The sequence below is a fragment of the Lepidochelys kempii genome, chromosome 5 (genome assembly GCF_965140285.1).
Source record: "Lepidochelys kempii isolate rLepKem1 chromosome 5, rLepKem1.hap1, whole genome shotgun sequence".
NCBI lineage: Eukaryota > Metazoa > Chordata > Testudines > Cheloniidae > Lepidochelys > Lepidochelys kempii.
This window is the reverse complement of record NC_136384.1, coordinates 58,469,956-58,495,569: the sequence shown is the minus strand read 5'-3', so window position 1 is coordinate 58,495,569 and position 25,614 is coordinate 58,469,956. Positions and strand designations below refer to the sequence as shown.

Here is a 25,614-nt window from a genome sequence, read left to right as displayed (position 1 = left end):
CATTGATAATAATTTATCCACACCTATAGTGAAGTACAATACTTCCATTCGTATCCAAGGGGAGAATTTTGCCCTTTCAGGGAGACATGGGCTGATATGCTGTGAAAGAGAAAGTTGTACAAGTTAAAGCTCCTTTAAAAGTTATGCTTCCAAATCTCTGGGAAAAGAGACTATGTGAAACTTTTTTGGACTCACATTTCTAGCTTAGGTTAGCCACCTAGAGCTCTGATTATTTTGAAAGTTTCCAGTGGTGTAAATGGTATTTTGGGACAAATTGTGCCGTTCCGACTTCATTCAACAAAACTCCTATTGAAGTTGATGAAAGTTCTGTTCAAGAAAAGACCATAGAATAGGTTTTAGGGACAAACCCATTGTAGTTTAAAGAATAAAGTAGAATGTCTGAGCTTTTCCCATAAACTACACTAAGATCCAAAGAGAGTAGGTGAGGCAAAACTTAGACAAGAAGTGCTCTCAAAACAAATAAATAATTCAGCAAATTGTGTGAAAAATATTTAGCCTGTGGATTGTTTGTGAAACAATTGCTGTGAATATTCGTTTTTCACTATTCACATTGGTAATTGGTCTATATCAATAGACGCATGTTATATTTACAACTTTCTAACTGAATGATTCCCGAACAACTTTCAAGATGACCACATAAACAGTTCTGCGAGTGTATACTTATATGAATATTTGTGTGCAAATGCGTACATAAATGAGAAATTTGTGACACTTTTGCTTTCTGCAAACATTCTTTGCTCACTGGAATCAACATGAAAAAAAAAGAGTTCACAAATACCAGCAAAGTGAATCATCAGTTTTTATATCCTAATATATTTGCAAATACTTTTCTTCTGTATTTGCACAGTTCTATTCTTTAAACATGATCATGAATCATGATGTCTCTCACGACACTTTGTACCCTCTTCATAGAGAGGACTACCTCAAGACATCAGACAGTTCTCTTAAAATAATCAGTTCCTTCATTCACTTTTTGATTACGCAAATGTAAAATAAAATACAGTGGAAAGCCATACTTTAAATAAAAGTATAGTAGGCCTTAAAACACAATGTATATTCCCATGAGAAGGTTCAGTGATCTAGCCTCTTCTCATGTGACAGTAAAGAAATATTGGACAAGACAGTCAAAAAGCCTATTGTTTATTATGTATATGGTGCCATATGTGTTCAGTGCATTTCACAGGCAAGTGAGATGACAGGCCCCCTATCTCGAGGAGATTACATTCTGAATATACTAATAATTAGATATTACCCTTGTAAAAGCTATAAATATTGCCAACCATACCAGAAAGCAACTTGCGTGTAATATTTTCCTTGCAGAAATCCTAAGATAATTAAAGGCCAATTTCCCTGGATGATATATGACAACTGGAAGGTTCACCCTCTTTTCCTGATAAAAAGAAGCTCTTATTGACATTTCATTTGTGCTTTCTTCACAACTTCATTTTCTCCAGACACGTCACAATGCCCTTTCCACTCTACTTTTGTACTGGCTTACAACAAAGCACTGACAACCCATACTAAGTTAACTATGCCTTTGTTCATATCTACTAGTTCATGCCTTTGATTCACCCAGGCATGGTTACTGTTAATATTTTCTGCCATCCTCCTTGCTGACTTTATGTATGTTATTGCCTAAGTATTGTCTTTCCTTAATGACACCTAGACATTGGATAGGACTGACTCCACTAGTTCTGTGCAAACAGGATTGAAAGTTACAGTAGTTAAGTAGGCCAGTGAGTTTTACATCTGATCTGGTTTTCCCATCTTACATGAATGAACCAAATGTTTTACACCTCATTTCAAAATGCAACAGATTAGCAATTCTAATATTACAAATACAAAATTAAAATTCACACGAACAGATGGAAAAGGATTAATGATCAGACTTTCATCTCAAAGCTGTAGATCTGAATCCAGGCTCAGTACACAGTGACAAAGAGCCCAATCCCACAATACGCTCTGCAAGGGTGAATCTTTGTGCCTGCACTGATTTTATTACAAGTCTAGGCCTAAATGTCATTACACCTGACAGTTCAGTGAGTGAGTGGCAGCAAGGATGCTAGTTAAAAGAACTTCCAGTTCTGGCCTACATTGAGATTCATGAGATTCATGAGCTGGTCAGAGTAGGGAAGCATTCATTACTTGTGAATGTGTTGTACTTTGCTTTCTAATTAGACAAAAGACTTAAGCCTCCAGGGCTTTCATGTACAGGAGATTCACCAAATATCTTCATACACAACCCATTGAAGAGTAAGATGGTGGATCAAAATATCTTTGAAATATGAAAAAGGATTCCTTGTAACTGAACTTACAGTATTATTCACCACTGAATAAATGAATCATTCTTTGTCACAGAGTGTGCTATGCCACTTTTAGGTAGGCTGCAGACATTGCCTTTTCTATCTCCGGAGGATAAGTAGAGAACAAAGTGCAAACAAGCCATGTAATGCTAAGTACAGATAAAACAAACTGTTATATTGTGTCATTTGGATCTAATACAAACATATATTCCTGTTAGCTAATTTGGTACTTTACCAGTGAAGGACAAATTCAACTTTGGGGAAATTCCCAGACCCCATATACTTGATATTTTATTTTTGCACTGCAAAAGATATATTTCGAATGGATGCTGTGACATGCCAGCACATATACAATACATATAATAATATCTGTTTAATTAGTAAATAGTTATTTATTTAGTTAAGGTTTTAAAACTAAATCACTGCAGTTTTTAGTACTGGAATCTAACAAAGGTACCTTTTATATACTGTATTTGCATAGTGTCATATCCTGGACTTGTGAAATGAATTTGGTAGTGACTCACTTCCTCTTTTTTATTCAACTTATTTTTTCTATAGATAGATGAAACTCTCTTTACATATAAAAACTGATTCAAGAACCATTTCACAGTTTATAAAACCTAACAGCCAAATTCAGCCTTGGCCTATGGAATTGCACCTCTTTACACCATAGCTAAATTTGATCCAAAGACACTATGAAGAGAAAACAGTTCCTTTTAGTCATCCACACAGTACCCTATTATTAAAGTGTTGGCCTAACTTACTGAAGATGACATTAGAATTTGGTTTAGTGAACACTATTTTATTAATAACCATTCTAACAGGAAAGACCAATCAATACCCATCCCTGCTGTGCTTGAGACAGATTTTTTTTTTAACTAAGCATGTTTCTTATGTGCAGAACTTTTCTTCATTTACTTGGGACTAGTACCTGAAATTTCAAAACAAGGAGTAACTCTAAACCATAAATAAACACAATCAACTCCTTATTCCTAAAGGATGATGTTCACTTTAGTGCAGAGATCCCACACAATATCCTATATTTTGCTCAAGACCATATTAAAAGTTGAAGTAGTGCAATGGCCTTTGTCTCCAATTCAGCAAGATACAAAGCATGTGCATAACTTTAATCATGGAAGTATAGTTCACTGACTTCAAAGGGACGACTAATGTGCCTAAACTTATGTATGTGCATAAGAACTTAACTGAATCAGGATTTCTATACAGGTACTCTGCACTAGACTGAATTCCACTTTAAGTTAGAATTGCCTTCAATGTTTTTATTTGCCTTCATGGAATCCTCCCATGTCTCCTACCTGCAGCATTGGTTCTTCCTCTGAAAATATCATCATATGCTTTCCACTGGGGAGTCACTTGGTAGGCATGGATGAATACCACAAATACCACCACCAGGCACATTAATGGTACGAGAGCAGCAGTGAAGAGGGCAGCATAGACATTTGGAATAAAGCATCTGAAAGAAAATAAAAAGCATCCACCATTTATAAACATTACAAACAACTTGGACAGTTACATAAATGAACTTTCTAATACAAAGACAGTAGAACCTCAGAGTTATGAACACCTCGAGAATGGAGGTTGTTCATAACTCTGAAACGTTTGTGACTCTGAACAAAACATTATAGTTGTTCTTTCAAAAGTTTACAACTGAACATTGACCTAATACAGCTTTGAAACTTCACTATGCAGAAGAAAAATGCTGCTTTTAACCATCTTAATTAAAATGAAACAAGCACAGAGTTTCCTTACCTTGTCAAATCTTTTTTTATTTCTTTAACTTTCGCTTTATTTTTTTTGTAGTTTACACTTGACAAGTAAAGTATTGCATTTGTTTGTTTGTTTTGTTGTTGTTTTTTTTCTCCATTGCAGCCTGATTGTGTACTTCTCGTTACAAATGAGGTCTGTGGTTGACCAGTCAGTTGACCAGATGCATCCGATTAAGTGAGCTGTAGCTCACGAAAGCTTATGCTCAAATAAATTGGTTAGTCTCTAAGGTGCCACAAGTACTCCTTTTCTTTTTGCGAATACAGACTAACACGGCTGCTACTCTGAAACCAGTCAGTTCTTAACTCCCGTGTTCGTAAATCATGTCTTACTAATCTATTACAGTTCTTTGAAGGGGTCAACAAACATGTGGACAAGGGGGACCCAGTGGACATAGTGTACTTAGATTTCCAGAAAGCCTTTGACAAGGTCTCTCACCAAAGGCTCTTACGTAAATTAAGTTGTCATGGGATAAGAGGGAAGATCCTCTCATGGACTGAGAACTGCTTAAAAGACAGGGAACAAAGGGTAGGACTAAATGGTAAATTTTCAGAATGGAGAGGGGTAACTAGTGGTGTTCCCCAAGGGTCAGTCCTAGGACCAATCCTATTCAACTTATTCATAAATGATCTGGAGAAAGGGGTAAACAGTGAGATGGCAAAGTTTGCAGATAATGCTAAACTGCTCAAGATCGTGAAGACCAAAACAGACTGTGAAGGACTTCAAAAAGATCTCAAAAAACTAAGTGATTGGGCAACAAAATGGCAAATGAAATTTAATGTGGATAAATGTAAAGTAATACACGTTGGAAAAAATAACCCCAACTATACATACAATATGATGGGGGCTAATTTAGCTACAACTAATCAGGAGAAAGATCTTGGAGTCATTGTGGATAGTTCTCTGAAGACGTCCACACAGTGTGCAGCAGCAGTCAAAAAAGCAAACGGGATGTTAGGAATCATTAAAAAAGGGATAGAGAATAAGACGGAGAATATCTTATTGCCCTTATATAAATCCATGGTACACCCACATCTTGAATACAGCGTACAGATGTGGTCTCCTTATCTCAGAAAAGATATACTGGCACTAGAAAAGGTTCAGAGAAGAGCAAGTAAAATGATTAGGGGTTTGGAACGGGTCCCATATGAGGCGAGATCAAAGAGGCTAGGACTTTTCAGCTTGGAAAAGAGGAGACTAAGGGGGGATATGATAGAGGTATATAAAATCATGAGTGGTGTGGAGAAAGTGAATAAGGAAAGTTACTGATATGTTCACATAATATAAGAAGTAGAGGCCACCAAATGAAATTAATGGGCAGCAGGTTTAAAACAAATAAAAGGAAGTTCTTCTTCACACAGTGCACAGTCAACCTGTGGAACTCCTTGCCTGAGGAGGTTGTAAGGCTAGGACTATAACAGGGTTTAAAAACTAGATAAATTCATGTAGGTTAAGTCCATTCGTGGCTATTAGCCAGGATGGGTAAGGAATGGTGTCCCTAGTCTCTGTCTGTCAGAGGGTGGAGATGGCTGGCAGGAGAGAGATCACTTGATCATTGCCTGTTAGGTTCACTCCTTCTGGGGCACTTGGCATTGGCCACTGTCAGTAGACAGGATACTGGGCTGGATGGACCTTTGGTCTAACCCAGAACGGCCATTCTTATGTTCTCCGAGGTTCTACTGTACTTTTGATTGAGAATATGTTTTATAAACCACACATGCTTCATTACCTACCTAAAGTAATATCACTTGACAGTGCACAATTGGCCACATGTATTCTGGTTTGGTGATGTTTTGTTTGTTTTCCACCTTCCTCTGAAGCATCAGAAATTGGCCACACGAGGAGATGGGATATCAGACAGGGAGGACCAGTGCTCTGAAGTGAAACACAGAACCCTTTCTTGATGGTTGGTTGGTGTGTCTTGCTCATTTGCTCAGTGTCTAACTGATCACCAGGTTTGAGGTCAAGAAGGAATTTTCTTCCAGGTCTGACTGGCAAGGACCTTGGGGGTTTATCACCTTCCTCTGAAGCAGAAGATGTGGTTCTCCTGCTGGGATCATCTGGGCGTGTCTCACCTAGTCAATTCCTTGCCATTGCGTGGGAGTCAGACTCTGGTGACAGCTTGGTCTCCCTCCTGTTCTCTGCCTGTGGTCTAACTAAAGACTTTGGTCTTAATATAGGAGTATCTGGGGTGAAGTTTAATGCTTGTGATACACAGGAGATCAGATAGATGATCTAATAGCCCTTTCTGGTCTTAAACTCTGTGACCTGTGTTACGCCCTGTGATTTTCCTTATGAATCAAATTAATTTCCCCTCCTAAAATGTTTTCCTGTTTAATTTAAATCCACATTAAAAATACAGGCAGACTGCTATTATATGTATTGCTTTTAGATTTTATTGAAAAGAAAAAATGTCTTCGTGCAGGTATACTGTCTCCTGTGAAGTCATATTTATGCTCTGAAACCTCTACCCTTTTCTCTTCAATTACATGAGTCACACATACTCATAGCAGGCTGGGAAAGGGGCACATTCCTCTGTGCTCTGTTAGTGGAAGCCAGTTCATGCAAGTAGATCATTCTTGCTAATGTCCTTATGTGCTAGTTCTAAATTTACTCTATCAATTACATGGGCAAGGAATATACAGAAACCTTCTTAATGAGGCCTAAAAGTTCAAAGCTCACTTTTGACTGTTTTTTAAAGAATATATTCAATCAATGGGGTGAAAAAAGCCAGTGTTTTCTAAGAAATGTACAAGGTGGATCAGATAATATCTTTTATTGGATCAACTTCTGTTGGTGACAGAGACGAGCTCTGTGTAGCTCGGACGCTTGTCTCTCCAACAGAAATTAGTCCAATAAAAGATATTACTTCACCCACACTGTCCCTCCCATATCCCAGGACCAATAAGGCTGTAACAATAATGCAAACAGTGTTTCCTGTGTATTTTATTGCAAACCGAGCCCTTTGTGTGTTGAAAGATGTTTCATGTCTTGCATACCGAAAAAATGTATGGTATAGGATTTCAGACAACAATCAGAAAATATGTGTATGCCAGATGCTCACATTTATTTATTAATGTTCCATTTGGCACCTTGAACTGTGTTATGCTCCATCTTTTTACTGTTTGATGGGAATGAATGCAAAATATTCCTAATCCCCAAATAAACTATGGTATAAAGAATAACTATAGACACTGGTCATGCATTCTGGAATAAACTATATCCTGATTAGCTTTCTAATCACCAGCATTGTTTGTTTAGATAAACATTACCTCCTGCGGCATATTTTAATCAACACTCCCCCTCACCCCCACACTACATTTTGTATGTGAAGACTTTAATTCATGTGAGCACAGAGCCAATCTGTGCAAGTAAGGTATTTTGTACTTCTACCTCCCCCTGGCAGTTACTGACACTGCAAATATAATCAAATGGGAGCAGAGTGCACCATACTGATCCAGTAAGGATATTGGCAGGAAACACTCAACAGTTAAATCATCACAGATCTTCAGATTAATAATTAGGTTTTGTGTTTGACTTTGTTTTTAAATTAGGGTCCTGAATGACTTCCAAAAAGTATGGATCTTGGAGCATGCTCACCTCTAGTAGATTTGGGCAACGTTGTGGCAGCATTTTGTACCGCAAAGAGAGTGGTAGGAAAGATCAATCATATTTAGCTTCTTCAGGCAACAATATAGTCACACAGTTTTTAGCACCACCTTTGACCATCGAAGACTCACAAAATTGCCTTTTTGCTCCTAATCTGTCTCCTTGAACAAACCTGCATTTCTGCAAGTCTGATATCTCTTAGATGTCTTGTTGTTAGCTTAAATTTACATTTTCGCCGTGTTAACTCCTTAACGTTCCTCTCAGGCCTTCCCCACTCTTGCCCTTCTCTGCCACTTTTGACACCACCACCATGCTCCCTGTCACTCAGTCCAATAATCTGGAGGTCAACTTTGACCCTCCTCCCTCTCCTTTGCCCCACACATCCAGAACACAATCAAATAACACTGCTTCTTCCACCATAACATTCCAAAGTCTGACCTTTTCTATTGGTCCACACTGCTAAAATACTCGTTGATGCTCTTATCAGTTATGTTTTGATTACTTTAACCTCCTCTTGTCTGCTCTCCCTGACACCAACTTTCCTTACTCTCATATTACCTCTCCCTTCACTAGCTCTCCCTTCTCCACCACATCAAGTTAAAGTTGCTTCCTCTCACTTTCAAGATTCTTCATGACACCCTCCCATTGCTCCAGTCTATCCGTGCTGCCAGCCTTCAACATCCATCTGCCTGATATTTTCACAAACATCTCTACACCTTTATCTGTGATGCCCATAGCTCATGGAATGCCCTCCCTAAGCTAATAGGAAAGACCAACTCCCTCCTTCTCCGCATCTCTTTAGAAGATCCATTTTTTCTGTGACACCTATGAGAAATCAGGGATAATTTTGGAAATACCTTTCTCAAATAGTACATAATGATTTAAATTCCATTTGGGGATAGCTAAAAAAAAATTCAACTTTCCCCACTATGATAATTATTAGAGACTTTTGTCCTCTAACACCAAGCAGTCAATAAAGAACGGTCTTTAAATAATTGGGTAACCAAGACTAGAAATGGCATAAAATATAGAAATGTTTGTCTACTATGGTAAAAGCTATTACAGAAAGCCCATACCATTTTTGTCTAAAAAGACTGCTTTAACAGGACTAACAGCACACAGTGGCCTGTGTGATAAAGGTCAACAAGAAAAATGATTATTTTTCCTTTGAAAAAGAGGACATTATATTAGCTGTCTGTATTGTACTTAAATTAAAACAACATCACCTACTGATCAACTGGGATCAGGACTCTTACCTCCACACCCATTTTTCCAACTTATATAAAACAAGGTTAGCACCCTTCCAGGGACAAGCAGACTTATGCATCCCTATGTTTTCCTAAATTCCTCTGTATTCTTAGTGTAGGTTTATGTCTTTTCTGGAAATCCCAATGTGACCCAATATTCCTACCCCAAAAATGTAGAGACTTATTTAAATGAAGTAAGCCAAAGGAGGAAAACAATCTATACATGAAGCTAAACGTTAGTACAATTACATAATTTGTTTTTAAAAGAAAAAAATAAGAACAAAAGAGCCTTAATTCAGTAATTCTAGGAGGTACTCCATAATAGGAGTGACACTCAATGATCCCGTCTAAGGAAAGGGAGTTCGATCAGCACATTTGGAAAGAGACCGACAGTTTTCTCCTCTCTGTTGTCACAACTAGATTTCCAAGGACAGTCTCTTAGGCAGAGCATCCAAATGTGAAAAGTTAGATTTTCTAAAAAACTGCAAGTCTTCTGGATTATCAAACAATCAGAATCCTCTTTTAGGGACAAAGAGATGGCGGCAGGGAACTACACCCCTGGCTGAATTAATTTTTTTGTCACTGTCTCACTGAAGCTTTTCCCTTGTTATTGTTATTTCATCACCTCTAGAGAGATATGGTTGTGTACTTTGGTATGGTACTAATAATAATGGCCTAATCCAAGCTAAAAAATGAGATGAACATTATTCAGAGGTGTGAAAAATCTACCCCACTGAGTGACAGAATTAAGCCGGCCTAATTCCAGGTGGTGACAGCGCCAGGTTGACTAAAACATTTTTCCATTGACCTAGCTACCAACGATGAGAGGGGTTCTCCCATTGGCATAGGTAGTGCCTATGGTGATGCGCTGCAATTGTACCACTGTGGCATTTCAAGCATAGACAAGCCCAATGTAAGACCAAATCCTTACAGGCCCAAGGCAAGTCAAATAATGGGAAAATTTGTTCAGAAATAATTACTTGCTGAAAAAACCGTCAAAATTGTCAAATAGGATTTGCAACAAATTATGTGTCTGTCAGCTGTATCTAGGCAACATATTGAAAATTAAAATCACATTTTTGCTATTTTAACTCATCTTGGATGATGATGTTTACTACCAGCTTCTGATGTTTCAGGTCGCTTATCTGATGGTCTGAGGATTCAAATCTCTCCTGAAAACATTCCAGTTTTCTTTATTTGTTGGGGCCCCAAGCTTTTAGCTGCAACCTGCTCTGCTAATACAGTTTTCTGAGACTAGTTGATCTCACTAATAAACCTCCTCACATTTCTCCACAGGGTCAGTGACTTTCTCCTCTGCAAAATGATTGTTCGCAGCTTCAGTGGACATATTGCATGAGTGTGAGGGTGCTCTTTTCCTGAGCCTCGTGGAAGCCATTTGTTCGTTTAAGGTTGTTTGCCCCTGGTTTTCAAAAGCATTTCTGCCTGTTTTAGAATCCTGCTTTATTTTTTCAGTTTATGGCAGTCACCAAAGCTAGCCTATTCTGTGCAATTTTGTTCCCACCCTTATGCACAGTAGCACTGTTGTGAAGAGTGGAGATCTCACAGTGTCTATCCACAGCAGCATGCCAGGCTTCAAACAAACCTACTCCAAAAGTAACATATACTGGAAAAAACCCACCCGCCACTCACAACAAAAACCCTAATAAAGAGACCAACTTGGCCATCCAGTAGCTAAGTCAATGCCACCTATTAAGATATTGGGCCCAATCCTGCATATCTGACTCAGACTAACTTCCCCATGATATCTGAGAAGAGAATAATGAGATTTCATCAGTAAAGAGATATAGAGTTTAAGGCCAAGAGGGACCACTAGATCACCTAGTCTGACCTCCTGTTTATCACAAGCCACTAAATCCCACCCAGTTACAGGCACTGCGCCCAATAACCGGGATCAGACTAAAGCAAGGGTAGTCATAAGCAGACCATGGGCCAAATCGAGACTGCCAGATGCTTTTGAACAGACCCCGAAATCTTTTAACTTATTATTATCATTATTATTTCATTATTTTCTCTGGAGTCTGGACCTTGACTATACCTTGACCAAAAAATTTGGACCTTGACAAAAAAATAATTGACTACCTCTGGACTAAAGTATCACAGGCCTCAGGAGACTAAATTATTGTGTGCCACAGGTTGAGAATAGGAGGAACTGAGGTGCACCAATGACCCTCTCCTCTTCAATAGCAGAAAATTGATTTGGTGAGATATACCCAGATGAACTTAGCAAGTGCAGGTTCAGGCCCATTATGTGTGTCCAAACAGTAGGAAATACTTTTTCTTCACTTGTGAAATAAACCATCCGCTCTGCTTGAGCCAATGTTTTATCTTAAGAATTCATTTTTGTCAACAGGATGTTCCTGTCATTGTCAAGTCCTCTAATCTTAAAAACTACTTCATGGCAATGAACGAGAATCCAACATAGAACTATCTGTTCTTTGGGGATGCACACAAATGCATGAAATAAGCCAAGTAATTCAGCCTTTGTTTTTATTTTGCACAGGGCAACACCCACATTGGCATTTTAAATCACTTCCCCATTTCTGAGTGGTAGCCGTGTTATTCTGTATCAGCAAAAACAACGAGAAGTCCTTGTGGCACCTTAGAGACTAACAAATTTATTTGGGCATAAGCTTATTTGTTAGTATCTAAGGTGCCACAAGGACTCCTCATTGTTTCCCCCCATTTCTAGTGAACAAAGTAAATAAAGCAACTATATTGTTGATTTTACATATAGTTCATTTCCCTAGTTTTCTTTTTGTATTACCAGACACACCAGTTACACGCAGACTTCCATTGTGCTTTACTCTTCTATTTCTTTTTAAGGCGAGAATCCACCTGGCACAGATTAGGATGTTATTTCTTTCTAATATGTCAAGAAATTGATAAGGATACATTGTGCCTGTGAGAGGACGTGATATGTCTTCACTTGATTGATAACATAATTCACTTTATTATAAGGCTAATAATAAAATAAAATAATAAAAACAGGGAAACTCATTAGCTTTCTTACACCCACGTGACATCTGTGGATTTCCTACAGTCCAAGCTCTGTGACTTACTGCTTTCATGTCCAAGCCTGTATCCCTCCCAAGGTATTTTAGAAACACAAATGTAATATAAGGCCTATAACATCTACGTTATATCTTGATTCAGCAAGGTACTTTGATCTATGCATAACTTTAAGCATGAGTGGTTCTAACAGTGATATCACTGGGACTGCACATACGCTTAAATTTATGCGTGCGCTCAAGTACATTGCTGAATTGAGGCCTAGGTAAAGAGAGATCTAGTGTCATGAGCACAGCATTGGATCCAGGAAAGGAAAAAATGTGTCCTCTTGCTTACACTGATGGCTATCTGCGTACTGAGACAAGTCAAAACCTCTCTTCCTTACTCTGTGAAATAGGGGTAACAATCAGGGTACTGGATTCAGAGTAGCAGCTGCGTTAGTCTGTTCTTTCTAGTTTTTCTTTTGCAAAAAGAAAAGGAGGACTTGTGGCACCTTAGAGACTAACCAATTTATTTGAGCATAAGCTTTCATGAGCTACAGCTCACTTCAGGGTACTGTGAGGATTAGTCAATGTCTTTAAAGTACTTTGAACAACCGTGCTAAGTGTTAATAATCATTATTACCTAGCAGTGTCTTTGATGTGTACCTGACAAATTCTAGCTTCAGCCTGGGTTAGATTCTGAGGGGATCCAGCACCAAGCTGGTACACCTCCAGGAATGGGCAGAACTGACTAGGAAAGAGCAAGACAAAGGCATTCCCTAGGCAGCCTCTGCTATCACTGCTTTTGTATAATATGGCACCGAACATATACATTAAAAGAACATCATTAAGGTTGCAGAATCAAGCCCTTAAAAGTTAGAAAATGCCAGAAGCTTGCTTGTGTGTATTCATTGTGATGCAGTCTTTAACAATATACAAAATAGTTAGATACTATTTTTCCACAGGACCCTTGTCTTATACAGTGAATGGGAAGTTATTCAATATTTCTTTATATCCTTCTGATTCAATATGTGGCTCTTGATTTTATGTACCACAAACCATACAAATCTGCATCAAATACAGAATTGTTAATTTCTGCCTTGTTGTTCTCTATTGTGCTCTCATAATTGTATCTAAGGGCTTCACAGATATAATTAATTTATCTTCACAACATCCTGTGAGGTGAGTTGTTACCATCCTCATTTTACAGTTGGGGAACTGAGGCACAGAGACCAAAATTGTCAGAAGTGTCCACTAATTTTGTGTGCCCTAGGGCATGATTTCTCAGAGTACTTAGTCATTTTACAGCACTTTATGTGTTCAAACACAGCTCCAGCCAACTTCAGTTGCAATTATGTGCTTTCAGCACTTCTGCAAGTCTGATCCCGGGTGTCTTAAAAACCAGACACCCAGAAAATGAACGTACAACTAGTGGCCAACAGGGAACATTATTTTTTCAGTGACTTGTCAAAAATCTCATAAAACACTGTGGCAATGGCAGGGATAGAATCCATTTCTCCAGAGCGGCCTTCAACTTGCAAAATCATAAGACCATCATTTCTTTTCCTGCAATCCCTTCCTGATTCATTATAAACCTAATTTCTGCAACCAACAGGGGCTCTACAGACAACTGCCTTCTGCATTACACAACTCTAATTCATTCCCTGAGCATTGCCATCCTGTGCACTAAATGAGGGAGGGGTCCTATAGAAAAAATAGTAAGTGATCATATAATTAAAGATTGCATAATAAGGGATAATGAGGGAGGACAGTAGTATAGTTATTGCTTGCTCTTCCCGTGAATGCTCCCCAGAATAATCTGCACATCTCGTGTCCAGTCAGGGGAATCAAACCCAGAAACTGGAAATAAACCAGTTCAATTTTCCACTTTTCTCTGCAGCTCAGTTTTTATTCTCATTCACCATCATGGTGAATGTCTGAGAATATACATTTTGTTCTACAGAGTCAGAGTCAGAGATGTGTAAGAACTGAACTGAAGTACTAACGGGGACATTTTGAAGTAAGATATAAATTGTAGCTCTACAGAAAATGACTTCACCACACAGACTATTTCCCTTAACGGCTACCTTCGCAATCGGTGTAATCCACCCCAGTGCACATGCATAGAAAGATGTTAGCATGTGCACAGAAAATACTCATGACACTTATTTACATCCTATTTCACATTAGACTGAAGTTGCCAGCCTACACCCTTGAGCATAAGCAAACTTATCCCTAGCCTTGATCAAGAAACATATGACACAATCTAAACTGTTTAATAAAGTTTCTTGGAAAAGCAAGATCCCAGATATAGAAGGGAGAAAAACACACTTCCAGCTGCAGGCTGGAGTGGAAGTGTTTACATTAGTTTCCAGTCCTGAACAGCTTTTACCAAAAGCTTTCGTTTCAATACTAATACGTTTCAATACTAATGTGTCTTGTACAAGTGATATGGGTTAGGAAGTCTTCACTAAAGTTGTGCAGACCATGTGAAGATGAGATTGCAATTCAAATGATCTTGATTGCAGGGATTAAATATATATTTTATTTTTAAATGTCCAAGCATATATTAAAAAAAGAAGACTGTGCACACATGAACACACCCAAAGTGTTCAGTGTATTCCAAGAGCTCAGAAAACATCTGGAAGCTTGAAGTGCATTCTCGGTACATTCATCCCAGTTTCATGTTCAAAGGTCTTCACGCAAATTAATAGTGAAAGTATCAACACCCCAAATTTACAGATTAAAAAGGAAAATGAGTCAGAGGGGACATGCTCAAGGCTGCAGAGGGAGTCAGTGTTGGGTGTGGGATTAGACTTTAGGAGTTTCTGGCTACCGACCTCCGACCTCCGCTCACACAGAAAGACCTCCCTCTCTCTAAGGGCTTGTTTACCTGTGTGTACACAAGTTTTGTGTGCTCAGTTTTAGCAGTCACTTTCAAAAAGAGACCCTCTCACCTTAAGTTGAAGCACAACATACTCATCTAGTATGAAGGAAGATTAAAAAAGAATCTAGGGAGAAATCCTGGCTCCACTGAAGTCAGTGACACAACCCATAGACTTCAATGGAGCCAGTATATCCATTTAAGATATCACATTGCAGTCTTGGGCATAACTTTTGGGGAAACTTGAACATCAAGCTAAATACTATAGGCCAAGCTTTTCAAAAGTGACTAGTGATATTGGGTGCCTCAAAAGTGACTAGTGATATTGGGTGCTTAATTTGGAGGTCCAAATTAAGGCATCTTAAGGAAGTGCAATTTTTAGAAGCTGGGTGCACAACAATTTTTGAAAAATCAGGCCCCAGTAATGACTCTCAAGATGGGCCTTTAAAGGTTGAGCTACTCAAAATCACCTAAAAGTTTTGAAAATATCTGCTTAAATCAATAAGAGCAGCCACCATAGGAAAGGCATTATTAGGTCCTGAGATACAGCAGATAGCCTCTTAAAGACAACTGAGCCATTCTGAAAAAAATATCTGTCAACCATTCCTTTTCATCACCCCAATCACATTTTAATGTAACAAATACAATAATCCACTAGTTGATTTTATAAGAGGTGTCCACTGAAATATACTGAGGAGAAGAAATAATGTTTTATTTCACCAACCACACATTAACCTTACAACAGGCATACTTGAGTGGCTGAAATAAGGAAAACAAAGGCAGATCTAAACACAAAGCTGAACTCTTGGCAAGTTTGGATCTGTCATCCTTTCCAAACCAATGATAATTAGTGCCTGTGCCTATGCTGTTTCAGAGACTGTGTGTTCAATGTTTGAGCACGTCTGCCTAAAATAGATAACATCAGCCACTGAAATATGACATGAGGTTAATATGTGAGTATAGCTTTGATTAAATGAAACATCATTTTTCTTTCCTTCAGTATATTTTAGGGGATATCCCTTACATAAAACTCATTTATTATTACATACTTATTTGATTTACTCAATATCAAGTACTGTTTCAAGAGAAAAACTTTTCTTAAAAAGATCTACTATAAATATCAGGATTTTACAGCATCATGGGCCACGCAAGGCCAAGGATGCCTTGATTTAAAAAAATAATTAAAATCCCAATGCCACAGAAGCTTTCTTGAACCTGAGTGTTAATGCTCACATGCACTTTCCATTTCAAACAAGCCATCATGCATAATGACCCTGGTACCCAGACTGAGATTTAAAACAGAGCAGCACAAAACTCATGTGTACTGGATACATTGGTGTATGAAGCTTAGCACTGCAAAGTAAATGCAACAATACCAAGCCTCAGGTAAAGGTAGAGTATGTGCCCTTTCATAATGAAAGCGTTTAGAAATAATTTAATGTTGTGATGTGATAGACATTCTGGGCTAGACCTTTCATTCCAGCCAAACTACTCTTGCCAAAGGATTGAGTTGGAGGGTGAGAAAGTGGTTCAAAGTCACCTTTATGCTCTCTTGGTTCTGAAACCAGCGAAGGCCTAGTCAGTCCCCAGGACAAATAAGAGCAGCCTCAAGGTTACTCTAAATTACACCTGACAGCCCACATCCTAAAGGAGCTATTCTGGCAATGGGGTGAAAGGATGCCTGCACCAGGAGCTGTGGGCAGGGGTGGCACAGGAGCTGCTATGGAGTCTCTCCAACACCTGAGGATTTCTCCACACCAGGGAGAACTAATGCTCAGGGAACTGGATTCACCAATTTTCTGTCTGCTTAATACTACTGGAGAAGCACACAGCAGCCAGGGCAGGGGGCCATCTTATTTACCTGATGCAAGTAGGCCTAACTCTGCTAACGTAATTACACAATGTAAAATTAACACAAGTTTGGAACCAGGGCCAAAGGGAGTTTTCAAAGGCGGCCTAATTGAGGCCTTGTTTACACTACCAAGTTTTGTCACCAAAAACTGCCTTAGTTTAGTAGCAAGAGCATACACACTACAATGGGACTTTTGTCGCGAAAAATGCCCAGTTTTGGTGACAAAAAGCTTCCACCCCTTCAAGAGACTTTTGTCTTTTCCCTTCCCTTTAGTGTCAACAAAGAGCCAGTGTAGACACTGCTGATTGTTTTGTCCACAGAACTGGCTTCCACCAGTGTCCCACAATGCCTGCCCTGATTGCTCTGCTCAGTGTTTTGATCTCTGCTGCCTTGCAGGCATGCGCCCCTCCCCTTTCAAAGCTCCAGGAAGTATCTGACAGCTGAGTGTGCTGCTCCGTTTGGGGAGCAAACAAAGAGCAAATCATTGGAATGCTCTTTTCCTGCCCTGCACTAGGAACACAGCAGCAGGCAGACTGCTGCTGCAGGGGGAAGGGGACACACTGCTGTGCTGCTTTGCCATTCCTCAAATGAAGAGCTCACAGAGCTACTCATGATGCTGCTTTCGACAGCTGAGGGGGGCTGTGGGAGAATTCGGAGAGAATCCCAAGATGTGCAGTGTTGTTCCCCACAACACTGCACTGTGGGATACATGCCCACGGTGCATTGCTCACCCTGTCGATGATGGCGTCCCCAATGTGGATGTGATCTGTGGATAGAGGGAGCAAGTGTGAACACCCTTTGGCGATTTTTGTTTGGTCGCCTTTTGGGTGTCGACATAAGTTTTGTCAACAAAACTTGGTACTGTAGACAAGCCCTAAGTTAGGCACCAAACTGCCATTGACTTTCAGTGGAGTTGGGCATCCAACTCCCTTCAACCCCTTTGAAAATCCCAGCCACTGTCTTTTTGAGAACAGCTTAACAGGCTGCAGATGAACTGTATGATAAGCACAGGTTGGACAAGTAACATAACCTACGCTAAATTACAGACTGAGCTCAAGTTCTCCCCAGTAAAATGAATTTACAAAAGTATTGTAAAATGGCTAAATTTCATGCATTAGTGTTAAAAGGTTCTCGAAATTATAGTCATTGCACAAATTTGGAAATTTGCATCTAGATTATTTGAGGATTTCCACATGAATGTTAGAGATGTGTGTGTTTTAATTGTGAGTGTGTCTGGTCAATTTTATGAAGTATGAGTCTGTTCTAAAGCTCCTTGAAGTCAAAGGCTTTGGACCAGGTGCTAAATAAATGGGGTGAGACCCTGGCCCTACTGAAATCAATGAGAATGTTCCCACTGACTTCAGTATGACCAAGATTTCACCCTAAATCTCTTGGTTCTAAAAAATTAAATCATCTTGACTTAAATATTACCAAAAAAAAATTCTTTTACACACTAATGGATTTTTGACTCAAAGAATAATGTGTTATATAATGAGGTGATGCTTGTAAAAATACAGAAGTTAGGTAATTGCTGTGGCAGATTGTGACAATTCTATCACCATCAAATTATACTTCTCTTTCTAAATGCTGAAACTATCCATGTAAAAGTAGACAGATAATTCCAGTTACTATAGTATTTAGGTATTGAAACTACTGAATTACTTTTAAAAAAAACAATTAGCAAAATGGAGGAAATTTCAGGTAAAATAAGTTAGGAATAAAAAATAATTAAATAAAAACAGGAGCTATAAACTTTTTTAAAAAATTTCTTTGGACTTCAAACAAATGCAAAAGCTTGTTTGCTGAAGCTCTACTATAGACTTGCATAATGACAGGTTTCAGAGTAGCAGCCGTGTTAGTCTGTATTCGCAAAAAGAAAAGGAGTACTTGTGGCACCTTAGAGACTAACAAATTTATTTGAGCATAAGCTTTCGTGAGCTACAGCTTCGATGAAGTGAGCTGTAGCTCACGAAAGCTTATGCTCAAATAAATTTGTTAGTCTCTAAGGTGCCACACGTACCCCTTTTCTTTTTACTATAGACTTGTTTCAAGTGCAAATGTTCTTGCTGAGAGTGTGAACAGGCTGTTGTTCCTGACTTTAGGGTTTGTTTTTTTTAAACTTTGTCTCCTAGATCTCATCTCTGAAGAATTCCTCAGGAGACCCCCAACTTTTTCATACTCAGTTCCTGACAGTAGCTTTATACTGTATGTGGGGTTCTTTGTTTTTAAACAGCCCATGTTATTTTTTGTGCATGTAGGATACAGTATAGAACAGAAACCAACAGCACATTACAACAGAGGAAGTACCTGTTTGTTCTGGTGCAAATAGTCTGAATCTACATTTGAAAGACTGGAGCAGATAGTTTGAACCTTAGTGCCTCTTATCAAAAGAGCTGCATCTGGCTTTCCCAGATGGTGAACAGGAAATTACAGATACACACTGAACTATAGTATGTGTAAAACAACAGAACAAAGCTTTCCTATTGGCTTCTTGAGCCTCTCGCTGTTGCTGAGCAAACATTAATACAAATGCTTGATGTTACCATTGGCTCAAACTATAGCTTCTTTGTTGGGAGACAGACAGGCAACAAATGCAGTTTACTTTTAAGGTTCAACACACCGCACATCATCAACATGTGCAGCACAGTGTCAGTCCCTTTCTGCCCTCTGCAGTAGAAAGAAAACATTAAGAATAGTGCAAGTGATATGAAAAAGTGACTTTCATAAATATTTTATAGTCAAAATGACAAAGTGCAATTTGTTAAAGCCTGGATGTTACTAATGTACACTGTACTAATGTGCCAGCAGTTTATTAAAATATTATTTTTTTAGAAAACTGTACTTTATTACCGAGCACTGGCATTCTGCAGAAATCATCATACAATTTTGCTGGTTACTCCTGCTGAGCCTCCCAAAATATGTTGGACCAGATCATCAACTTTCTGAGAGGAGGAGTGGCATTTGGCCCAGTCATGGGCTGGACGGAAAGCCCTTAGCGAGCATTACTACAAAGAAGGAGTAGTACAGAAGAACTGAATCTCCACTGTGATTGCACTTCCATTAGTGCTCTGAGATCCACCGGGCAGCCCCATAGATTTTAGGACATCACAGGCTGAGAGAACTATACTCTTTTTGTGGTAAACCTCTCTCACCACATGATAATGTATAATGGTTTTCCACCAAACATTAGCTGTCACACAGGTTATTTTACATGAGGGCATGATCCCTACACAAAAAGCAACAGCAGCAAGGACATGAACGGAGATGTGCATCTCGGTGTCTAAGTTAACAAGCCCTAGCATTCAATTTATCCTAGTTACCAAAAAAAAAAATATATTAAAGAAAAAAAAACCTGCATACAATATCTATTTAAATCATCTCATAATGCCACAAAACCAAATCTTTTGTTCTGAAAAAGAACTTCCCATAAAACTGTCACATTAATTTTGTAAAAAGTTGGGACTTTCCCTAAATCCAACTTTTGCTTAGTACAATACCTACTTGTTTCTTTGGTTTTCACTTAACCAGTTGTACCCGACAGCAAGTTCAGCCAATATCTATACAGTTTGGGTAGGGGATTTTCTCTGGAATGCATACTGCTTGGGTGTGCCAACAGTTTATGGGTCAAAGTAAACGGATTTCAGATGAATCATAAAAGTTGCCCACAAATCTCCAGTCTAAAACAGCTGTGGAATGAATATGTAACCCTCAAAAAGAAAAGGAGTACTTGTGGCACCTTAGAGACTAACCAATTTATTTGAGCATAAGCTTTTGTGAGCTACAGCTCACTTCATCGGATGCATACTGTGGAAAGTGCTGAAGGAATTGGCGGCTGTGATTGCAGAGCCATTGGCCATTATCTTTGAAAACTCGTGGCGAACCGGGGAAGTCCCGGATGACTGGAAAAAGGCTAATGTAGTGCCAATCTTTAAAAAAGGGAAGAAGGAGGATCCTGGGAACTACAGGCCAGTCAGCCTCACTTCAGTCCCTGGAAAAATCATGGAGCAGGTCCTCAAAGAATCAATCCTGAAGCACTTGCATGAGAGGAAAGTGATCAGGAACAGCCAGCATGGATTCACCAAGGGAAGGTCATGCCTGACTAATCTAATCGCCTTTTATGATGAGATTACTGGTTCTGTGGATGAAGGGAAAGCAGTGGATGTATTGTTTCTTGACTTTAGCAAAGCTTTTGACACGGTCTCCCACAGTATTCTTGTCAGCAAGTTAAGGAAGTATGGGCTGGATGAATGCACTACAAGGTGGGTAGAAAGCTGGCTAGATGTCGGGCTCAACGGGTAGTGATCAATGGCTCCATATCTAGTTGGCAGCCGGTATCAAGTGGAGTACCCCAAGGGTCGGTCCTGGGGCCGGTTTTGTTCAATATCTTCATAAATGATCTGGAGGATGGTGTGGATTGCACTCTCAGCAAATTTGCGGATGATACTAAACTGGGAGGAGTGGTAGATACGCTGGAGGGCAGGGATAGGATACAGAAAGACCTAGACAAATTGGAGGATTGGGCCAAAAGAAATCTGATGAGGTTCAATAAGGATAAGTGCAGGGTCCTGCACTTAGGACGGAAGAACCCAATGCACAGCTACAGACTAGGGACCGAATGGCTAGGCAGCAGTTCTGCGGAAAAGGACCTAGGGGTGACAGTGGACGAGAAGCTGGATATGAGTCAGCAGTGTGCCCTTGTTGCCAGGAAGGCCAATGGCATTTTGGGATGTATAAGTAGGGGCATAGCAAGCAGATCGAGGGACGTGATCGTTCCCCTCTATTCGACATTGGTGAGGCCTCATCTGGAGTACTGTGTCCAGTTTTGGGCCCCACACTTCAAGAAGGATGTGGATAAATTAGAGAGAGTCCAGCGAAGGGCAAAATGATTAGGGGACTGGAACACATGAGTTATGAGGAGAGGCTGAGGGAGCTGGGATTGTTTAGCCTGCAGAAGAGAAGAATGAGGGGGGATTTGATAGCTGCTTTCAACTACCTGACAGGGGGTTCCAAAGAGGATGGCTCTAGACTGTTCTCAATGGTAGCAGATGACAGAACGAGGAGTAATGGTCTCAAGTTGCAGTGGGGGAGGTTTAGATTGGATATTAGGAAAAACTTTTTCACGAAGAGGGTGGTGAAACACTGGAATGAGTTACCTAGGGAGGTGGTAGAATCTCCTTCCTTAGAGGTTTTTAAGGTCAGGCTTGACAAAGCCCTGGCTGGGATGATTTAACTGGGAATTGGTCCTGCTTTGAGCAGGGGGTTGGACTAGATGACCTTCTGGGGTCCCTTCCAACCCTGATATTCTATGATTCTATGATTCTAAGTGTAGAAGATCTTTTTATACACACAAAGCATGAAAAAATACCTTTTTTCATGCTTTGTGTGTATAAAAAGATCTTCTACACTTTGCACATGCATCCGATGAAGTGAGCTGTAGCTCACGAAAGCTTATGCTCAAATAAATGTGTTAGTCTCTAAGGTGCCACAAGTCCTCCTTTTCTTTTTGCGAATACAGACTAACACGGCTGTTACTCTGAAACCTATGTAACCCTCTTTACTCAACTACATTTTGAGACTTCTGTAATCTAACACTGCTTCCCAGAATGCAACTCATTTACAGTTAAAAGAAAAGGAGGACTTGTGGCACCTTAGAGACTAACACATTTATTTGAGCATAAGCTTTCGTGAGCTACAGCTCACTTCATCGGATGCATCACGAAAGCTTATGCTCAAATAAATTTGTTAATCTCTAAGGTGCCACAAGTACTCCTTTTCTTTTTGCGGCTACAGACTAACATGGCTGCTACTCTGAAACCTGTCATTTATAGTTGCCTCATTTGGTTCAGAACTGTAAGAGTAATCTGGTTCAAGTAACTTTCCTCTAATCACCATGATAAAAAAAATTGATATAAAAGAGCCTGATTCCTCTCTCATTTATATTTTATAAATTGCTATTAACTAAATTTTACTATTAATTACATTGGCAGTTACCCTGGCATTTGGTGGAGTTAGACCAGTTTAAAATGAGCATAAATGAGATCAGTCAGGCCCCCAAGCATTTTTCACTCTAATTTGCAAAGCAGCAGGGCAATTAACTCCTTAAGTATAATAATAGCAGACAACACCCTGGATCCAAGACTAAAGTGTGACACTTAATTGTAAAGTGTTTTACAATTGCATTTTTCCTGGACTACATGCAATGGAAATAACCCACTTACCCATTACCCAGTTTTATTTTATTTCGGTTTCTTTTAATGAACAAAAAGAGCTAAGAAAAAAAATCATACAAACACAAAAGTAAATACTCCTGGAGCAGTCTAAATGAAAAGGTAAGAACCAGAAAGGGATATCTTATCCCTTATCCACAGGTGGATCAAACCAAAGTCTTCAGTTTAATAATCATACTTTTCATAACTTTTTAAGCAAAAATCCCTATTTATGTCAATGGGGTTTTCTTCTAAAAATTGGATGGTGTGCTTTGGCCTGTATCATGGGCTATATATTGCCACACTTACATTAAGTAGTGCATTACTCCTCTAATAGCCCCATGTTAATCAAGGGGGCTAACTCACAGAGAAAATTACTACTCAATATTACTACCCGAAGAAGAGCTCTGTGTAGCTCAAAAGCTTGTCTCTCTCACCAACAGAAGTTGACAGGTTTCAGAGTAACAGCCGTGTTAGTCTGTATTCGCAAAAAGAAAAGGAGGACTTGTGGCACCTTAGAGACTAACCAATTTATTTGAGCATGAGCTTTCGTGAGCTACAGCTCACTTCATCGGATGCATGCCGTGGAAGTTGGTCCAGTAAAAAACAACATTGCACCCACCTTATCTACTCAATATGAGAAAGGGTAGAAGAATCTGAAACACAGAAAACAGAAACAAACAAATGAAGTAAAGCGCCAGGATATTGCTTTGAAATGTTAAAGAACAGGCTTCTTAGAAGATTCATTTTGAGTAAGTATTCACATGAACATCCTTGTCAATAAGTTAGTCGTTTTATTGTGCAACAAAGGAAAAAGCAAGTTTCCTTGTTTACCTCTACCATAGATGCTGTTTATGTACAGATCAACTGCAAGAGGAAAAAAAAACCCAACAACTTAACAATGCTCTGCTTTTCCCTAATGAGTCAGATCCCAAATCCTCTGCTAGGGTATTACAACTCAGTCCTCTGTATTTCAATCTTCTCATTATATCACCTACAAAACCTTTCACTAATGCATTTTACATTGAGGGTTTTCTTCTTTGAAACAAAATACCAAGAAGGCATCAACACAATATGGGTATTAGAGACCCACTGTCCAAAGAAAATAAAAGATTCTTTATTAACACACATACTCATGCACTTTAGCCCTGTACTGGGAAACTTTCCAGTGAGCAGCAATTATGGGAAAATATTACCCAAGGAAAAACACAAACACAGAACAGTACTTTTGAAAGACTGCTGTTGGCATTTTCATTAATCTCTTTGGTACTGCCTTGATCTCATTTTCAGAGTAATGAACGTATCTATCCACCTACCTCAGGGTTTTGTACTTCTGCCCATCAGTGCAGAATCCAAATGCCTTTCACATAAAATAAATTGTCAATAACAATGTCCTTACTAGATTTCATGGAATCCCTGACTCTTCTTAATGGTTTAAGCTGTGCTCGGGATAGGTTGGTTTTTTTGCTTTGTTTTTGTTTTTTTAATTTTAGGACTGGGATAGGGAGAGCAGAGGAATGCACCTTATGCTCTGAATGCCATTTTGGTTATGATGAAGCAGCAGGGTCTTAGTCTTACACCGTTTCTTACAGGTGGGTCTTGTGAACCTGTTGCACTAATTCACCAGCCACCTACAACTCAGGTACTGACTGATCTATAAAGCCTTGCATGGCTTGAGTCATGGCTATGTCATTCCACAGATGCTGCACTGGCTTATCTCTTTTCTTAAATATGTGCTGGAAGTATAGCTTAGGGGAAGGGAATCCCCTTTCCTTTTGCTTCTATTTAGATAAGAAGCAAACCTTGTATGTACACATTTTCATTTGTGTCCTGAAACATGTTAGAAAGGGAACGTTATAAAATTAAATTAGAATTTTAATGAATGATACTACTGTTGTTGGCATCTACTGTTCTTTCCCCACCCATGTCATTAATTAGAAATAGCTATGAAATGAAGAGGTATTATTTAAGGTTATTTTTGTGACATTTCTTAATTTTGTATTCCTTACATGATCCCATGTTCAAGAAAATTGTTCCCTGCTGCTGTCTTTTATGACAGACACATTTGTCTTTTGATTACAGCACTGCTATCTATCTGCTCTTCACATGGAGCATTTTAATATAAGTATAGGCTAGAAAAGGACACGTTTCCATATGCAAACTGTTAAACATTAAATCAAGCTCACCTTCACTGTCTGCAACCAGAAAGGAATTTAAATTAAAAAAAAAAAAAAAAGAAAAGAGGAATTATCAGGCCACAGGGCTCTCGTTGCTTTTTTCTCCAACACTGAACTTAGCACCTTCACTTTTGTTATTTGAATGTTTTGTCTCACCTGCTAAGATCTCTGTTGGCTGTAAATGCTAGAAAAGTGTGCTGAAAACTATTGCTTTGCAATCCTTATGTTGAACATGGTGACCCTGTCTATACTCTCCTAACTCTTACAACTGCTTGTGAAAGCCAGTTTGATAAAGCTGTGTTCCTTTTTTAGAGGTGTCACGACTGTGCTAGGGTTTTAAATGTCTGGTTTTGTCACACAGACAGGACATATACGGGGCTGTGTCTGAGCCCCTTGGAATCAGGTTCCCAAAAGTGCAGCCGGCTGTAGTGATAAACACAGCCTGTGCCCATATGCTTCCAGTAACTGAAGGGAGAGGGCAAAACTGACCTGCTGTAGGATACGGTAATATGCTGTGGT

The 25,614-nt window shown here is 39.2% G+C and overlaps 1 protein-coding gene across 11 annotated transcripts in view; it reads right to left on the bottom strand.

The window, feature by feature from the left end:
- The window catches only part of ADGRV1 (adhesion G protein-coupled receptor V1), a 412,444-nt gene that overhangs the window by 66,897 nt on the left and 319,933 nt on the right, over positions 1 to 25,614 (bottom strand). For 8 of the 11 annotated variants that reach the window (XR_013635786.1, XM_078852800.1, XM_073344461.2 and 5 more), the window contains one exon: positions 3,641 to 3,798. Coding sequence is in view for 8 of the 11 variants with exons in the window: in XM_078852800.1 (XP_078708926.1) it covers positions 3,641 to 3,798 (158 nt within the window). In the remaining 3 variants the exon portion in view is untranslated. Of the gene's footprint in view, positions 1 to 23; positions 100 to 195; positions 328 to 3,640; positions 3,799 to 25,614 lie in introns of those variants that run through there. The other 3 variants (XR_013635787.1, XM_078852801.1, XM_078852802.1) reach the window with 3 other exon arrangements.